The 6,395-nt window shown below is 49.5% G+C and overlaps 1 protein-coding gene across 1 annotated transcript in view; it reads left to right on the top strand.

Moving 5' to 3' along the window:
* Positions 1-6,395, top strand: part of T265_12742 (hypothetical protein) — a gene marked incomplete at both ends in the record, with an annotated part of 78,696 nt that overhangs the window by 9,805 nt on the left and 62,496 nt on the right. The window contains 2 exons of the mRNA XM_009165265.1: positions 53-954; positions 1,753-1,876. Coding sequence (XP_009163529.1) covers positions 53-954; positions 1,753-1,876 — 1,026 coding nt within the window. The remainder of the gene's footprint in view (positions 1-52; positions 955-1,752; positions 1,877-6,395) is intronic.

Raw genomic sequence — 6,395 nt, 5'->3', positions numbered from 1 at the left:
TGGATATCAGACCGAACGGTGGCACTACTTAAATCTCGAAGAAATATCCCAGCCGGTCCCGAACATAACCCGATGCGAAGAGCCATCAGACGTCAAGTGAAAGTGAGCTTGCGATCCGACCGTGAAGTATGGTGGACACAGAAAGCCGAAGAACTGAAAGAGGCCCAGAATGCGGGTAATGCCCGGAAATTATTTCAGTTGATCCGTGCGACCGGTACCCGGAAACCACCTGTGCGTGAAAGCCTCAAGCACCAGAATGGAACGACCATCTCGAATAAGGAGGAACGCCTTGACCGGTGGGCTGAATACTTTGAACAACAAATGTCTTGGCCACCAGCCGGCACTCATCTACAGCCCACAGGTGAAGTAGAACCCTGCACGGTGAACGTGGAACCACCTACGGCCTCGGAGTTTTACGACTGCATATTTTCTCTCAAGCGCCACCAAGCTCCTGGTCCGGATGATCTCTCACCCGGACTGTTCAGGGATGGAGGTGAAGTCCCCAATCAGTACTTGTCCGATCTGTTTGCTTGCATTTGGGAAAAGGAGTCTGTCCCAGACAACTGGGGAGAATCGGTGATAGTGCCCATTTTCAAAAAAGGGGCGCGTAGTGAGTGTGGTAACCACAGGGGGATCAGCTTGACCCCGGTTGTAACGAGACTGTTGGCGTCAATTGTGCTTCGTCGCCTTACGGTGGCTCGTGAGATGCTGACTCGAGAGCAGCAAGCGGGATTCCGGCCTGGTAGGGGTTGTGTTGACCAAATCTTCACACTGCGTCAGGTGCTAGAACAACGCCATACGTATAAGCGACCCACGATTCTAGTATTCCTGGATTTCCGAGGCGCATTCGACTCGGTTGATCGGTCTGTTCTTCTTGAGACGCTTGCCCACCAAGGAATGCCCCGGAAGTTTGTAAACATAATACGTTCTTTGTATTCTCAGACTTCCGGACGTGTGAGAGTGTACGGAGAGCTCTCCAAAAGCTTCCGCACACAAAGCGGTGTCCGTCAGTGATGCCCACTCTCTCCATTCCTTTTTAACTTTGCGATCGATGAAATAATGAGACGAACGCTGGAGGGTCTCCAAAACCCTGGTGTTCAAATAGCCTGTGGAGAAAACCTTGTCGATCTGAAATATGCAGACGACATCGTTCTCATGTTTGAAGAGGCGGAGAAGGCGCAAGTAATCTTAGATGAACTGACCAAAGTCATCCCGTCCTTTGGTATGCATTTTGCACCCACAAAGTGCAAGGTCATGCTTGTGGACGTGCAGTCACTGAACACGCCACTTACGATTCAGGGAGAGGCACTGGAAGTTGTGGAGCGTTTTACTTATCTTGGAAGTTGTATTAGTTCTGATTGTAGTGTGACAGATGAGGTGAATGCGCGAATCTGCAAGGCTCGGGCCGCGTTTGCTAACTTGAGTCACCTATGACGTCAGAATGGTTTATCCCTGAATTTGAAGGGACGTGTGAAATCAAGCTACAGTACAGGCTGTTTTATTGTATGGCTGTGAGACTTGGCCTATTCGAGCAGCGGACCTGAGACGTCTTCGGGTGTTCGACAATCGTTGTCTCAGAACCATAACTCGTTTGGGTTGGTGTCGGCGAATCCGTAGCAAGGCAGTTAGAAAGCGCGTACTTCCATTGAAGAATCTGTCCAGCACCAGAACCTGCGTTGGTTGGGACATGTGGTACGTGTGCCCAATTCGGAGTGGCGTAAACAGAGAGGTGGCCAACCCATGACCTTGCAGAGGAGTGTGAAGGAGATCACGAAACGCTTCGGTGCTGTCGGTGCTACTCGCCTTCCAGGCTGGGGCCCGCGTGATCCTCACTGTGCCTGGCTGAATACACTACAGGATATGGCTGCCAACCGAAGTCAGTGGCGTACTTATGTCAGTTTCTATCCAGATTGCCTGAGTGAATGCCTGGAGGTGTAGGCACCCCGGAAAGATTGTGTTAAGCTAGCACTAAGTCTCTCCCCCATCCACCTTTATTCTTTTCTTCTTTTCTTCTTTTCAAATAAGTCATGGTTGTAGGGCAGTGAAGCATCGGTGTTGAACAATGATGTCATGTTGCCGATGATGATGATGATGATGACGCCGAGAAGGAGAGTTTCGGACCCGTGCAGCGGGATTCGGTCCCACAGTGCATCGCAATAGGGTGCAGGGGTGGTGTCAGAGGAGGCAATCGGAATTGGTAGGGCCGCATGTGAGTACAGAGCAACTCCACCAGCCCTCTTCCGTTTTGAGTCAGCTCGAAAAATAGAGTAAACATCTATCGGGATCTCCGCGTCAGAGATATCTGGTGTGAGCCAGGTCTCTGTGAGTGCGATTATGGACGGTTGTTCAAGGCAAGCTGACTGTTTAACATCGCCGAGTTTGTTGAAAAGGCTGAGGCCTTTTGTTTACAAGCATCCCAACAGTCTACGCTGCCCCCGAGGGTGAGGAGTCAAAAGTTGAGTGACCAGGGTGGTTAGCAGACTTAATGGTTGTGCACCGGGTTTGAGCGTGAGTCCAATGCTCCAAGGGGGCCTCTGGGACGAATTTGTCTGCTTCCTGTCTTTGTGGTGTCTGGGGGTGCTTTTCGTCTGCGAGGTTTTTTTCGTTCCCTGGGAGCTCGGTTTGCTCGGGCCTTTTGGCTAAAGGGGACGGAGTTTTCCCCATGGGCAAAGATTTCGATCGATGCTGTTTGTAGATCTTTCGGCATCCCCTTTTCGTCGACTAGATTTGCTGTTGATCAAAGGTTTGCTGCAAGCTTTCGCCTTTCTGGATCCTTCGGTGTTTTGGCGCGATTTGACCGGAAAAGTGTCTCTTTGAGACCCTGAACGCTGGGCGGTGGCACCAAGATATAATGATTTTGGTGGCGCTCCCAAGAGGCTCGTTTTCGCGGAAGACTTCACCTTGAAGCCAGCCAGCAGTTTTCTAATCTGGCGAGTTTTATGTGGCTTGTTTGGCTGCAGTCGCTCTTCTTTCGTGTTTGTGTGGACACCCGATCCGCCAGCGATCAGCGTGGCCAACTGGATGTATGAGGGGTTTTCCGGATGGCTGTAGTCATGTTTATGGCTTTGGTTGTCGGAGTCATGGGCGACGGTTGTTTTCACACGCAGAGAGGCCGCTTTTGACGGAGTGAAGCTGGATATTGGCTTCGCTTCTTGCCCCCACACATCTGACTCACTCCAGTTCAGAGGCTGTGACTTTGTTGAGGAGTGCACGGCTGCAGCTGTGATAGCCCCACGTAGTTTGGGCGCTGCTTGCATGTGGGGTTTGCCTCTTCCAGGGCGTCCCTGCCTTTGGTGGGCGAAGGGCCTGAGATGGTCGAATAAAAACTACTGTCCGGAGACACAGCTGGTTTCGTCGGCCTGGTTTCGGGAGCACAAAGGGATATGGCCACAATCAGCTTGGTCGTGAATTTGGCGTCGTCTGATTTGGTTCCCGGTGGAAGCCTGTCTCGGGCTTCCACTCCTGACCTGCTATAACCGAGCTTACGCGCGTCCAGAGGACGATTCTCAGATAGGCGCCTGATCATTGGGTTGGCCTTTTGAATGCTGCCAGCCCGCTCCAAGATCTCCTGTACGTCGGATGGAGAAGAACGAGTGACTAGAAGTCCCTTCTGGCGTAGCCATTCTGCGTGGAGCAATTTATCAGGCTTGGTGAGGACGCTGCTAAGGATTGACTGTGCCGGCTTCGCTGGCGTGATTTTTCCAGTCGTGCTTCATTTTGACTGTAAACGTATGATCATGCCAGACGGCATGCTAACCGCACACTGAGAAGAAACATTATTGTTGTTATAAGTTAAATGGCACAATAACTTTTCATCAGATTGGCAGGATGCTTCGCGTGGTTAATAAACCAATAATTTCCTCATACTATAATGTTATAGGTACCATTGAATCCTAAGCATTTGATCGACAATGGTCGAAAGATATCGATATTCTGCCCACTACCAGTTCAAAAGTTGATCCGAACTTATTCAGTAAATTGTAAAAAGGTCACATGACGACGAAACGCATGCCTTTTACTGGCCTGCTAGGGGAGGGACAAATTTAAGCCGTGATTCAGGGGCAGTGAGGGGTAGGTACTTGCTAGCATTTAAACGTGAAAACAAGAACGATGCGTCAGTATCCCATGATATAAGGTGACCACAAATTGCTTTGAAGCATGCATTTTTGGGACCAGGCTATTTTTTAGTTAGCCTGCCTACCAAATGGTATATCTCCCCTGAGTCCTGAATGGAGTCTTCTACCCAAATAACCCAAAAAATGGTCTCATGTAAATTCCACGACATCCCAACCAAGCAACACATGAAAACTTGCCCCAAAATATCCAAAGATCAAGAAGCACCATGTAAGCCCACTCTATATTGATAAGTATTGCGCCAGGGCAATACAAATTTTTATGCAGGCGCGGTCCAGGTTGGCGGCACACAATTCCAGTTTGGAGTGTGTGCCGTCACATCCGCTCGCCACCCCAGAGCGGACAGCATGACAGTCACCATTTCCTTAGATCAAAGTAGCAGCTGCTATCCATATTGCGCGGAGAAAAATGTTTCCGTTGAGCTGCTGAGGTGTGGCGAGTTAGAAAGTCCTGGCCATGTTGAGTGATGATGCCCGCTAAGGGGCTGCCCCAAAAACCGAAGCACGTCAGTCCAATGATGGCACGGCACTGCGATACCCAGTTTGGTTGCAAACTAGTAACTACTCTTTTCCTTCTCGCAACCGTACCCTCTCGCTCCTTCGTCTCGTAAACTGCTAGTACGAGCAGGCTACCCACCTGCACCCAGATGCTTGAGTAGTTTCATTCCCACCTGCTGAATTTTCCGTTTGAACTTAACCGCTTCTCGTGTGATGTCATAATCCTACTCTCCCAAGGAACTATTATGCCCGACTCCGCAACAGCGACACCGTCGTGTCCCCTCAGTTTCGCTGTACACCATGTTACTGTGATGCGTTTTGCTAATAATCCGCTATATTAATCCCCCAATTCATCATCCCCACTTACGCTTTTTGTCACCCCGCCATGAACCCAAAAGTCCAAGACCACGAAGCCTCGGAGGTAGTCTTAGGTTTTAGTTCAGTTCGACCGGCTGCATGACGCCAAATCTGCTGCTTCAAATGATCGGATGTTCTGGTTCCTCATTTCTCACCAGTACACTTTTCTCGTCATAAGTCAGACAGGAAATCTCTCGTTTTGCCCTCACTCAGTTTTTATTGCCCGCCGCCTTCAAATCCTAACGTACCGATGTTGCTCAATATTCTCCTCGAAAATGCATAGTAGCTGTGCTTCCCTGCCCGTGCCGGGTTAGTGGTGGTCACATTCACATCAGATAATGCCCAACCCTATGACGTTGTCTCTTTTCCTGAGCCCGATGTGCCCACAATCCCCGCCAGTCATACTTTTATTCTGACCGCAACAGTATGATCATGCGTGATGGTATGCCACCCACAGGTTGGGAATTAACATTATTACTATAACTTACCATCACATTCATCGTAAAACATTAACACGAATGATACGGTTATGCGAGCACTGCGCAAGTGCTAGAAACTCTGCCCAACAGATACTGGCGTGCCAGGCGCCTCCTTTTGTCCTGTTTTCATTGCTATTGATGAGTTTCTGTACCATGCTCCTCTTCTAACTGAATGAATTCGTCGCGTAGTCATTTCTAAAACTGAACATTCTGACATATCTTCTAAAACGTTTGTGGATATTCACTGACCATCACGCAGTTGTGAACGGACACTGCAAAGCAGTTCCACAAGTCGCGTAAAAAACCCACATTCCATTGTGCGCGGAGTTACGAGAAAACCACATACTGCCCGCAGGCCTCATCCGTAGTAACCGCCTTTACAATTTCGGTTGTAGACCGTGCAAATTCACCAAAGTGAAGCACTTTGAGCCGCACTTAGTCGGACGAGGACGCGGCAACAAGGAACGATACGGCCGTGTTTGCGTACATGACCAACCATGCTGTTTACATGGAGGTGGTATATACATCGGACACGAATTTTTACATATGTGCATTTTCGAGATTCGTTACCCTACGGATCTTTGTAGTGACAATGAAATCGCTTCTATGGGCGTTGGCGCCAACATGTAGGGGGATCGTGATACTTCGGCGACCAAGCAGCTAGAGCTCGAATGCATGGGATTGCGCAAGGTGTCCAGATTTAGGCTGTTAATCAGAATGCAGTGAGTCGTCTAGGGCGTTAACTTACGTTTGGTAAAGATGCCAAGGTCAGTGTTCTACCATACGCCGGAGGTTTTACAAGCAATTTAAGTCAGGCTTGTAATGCGAGTCTTGCTAAGGCCTTGATTTCCTCAGAGGTGATAGACACCCAAGCAATAATCCGTGCATGAATTACTGTGCTATGTAAAGTGGCCCGCTGAACCGCGTC

This window comes from Opisthorchis viverrini, assembly GCF_000715545.1.
Source record: "Opisthorchis viverrini unplaced genomic scaffold opera_v5_13, whole genome shotgun sequence".
Classification (NCBI taxonomy): domain Eukaryota; kingdom Metazoa; phylum Platyhelminthes; class Trematoda; order Opisthorchiida; family Opisthorchiidae; genus Opisthorchis; species Opisthorchis viverrini.
This window is presented reverse-complemented; position numbering and strand designations above follow the sequence as displayed.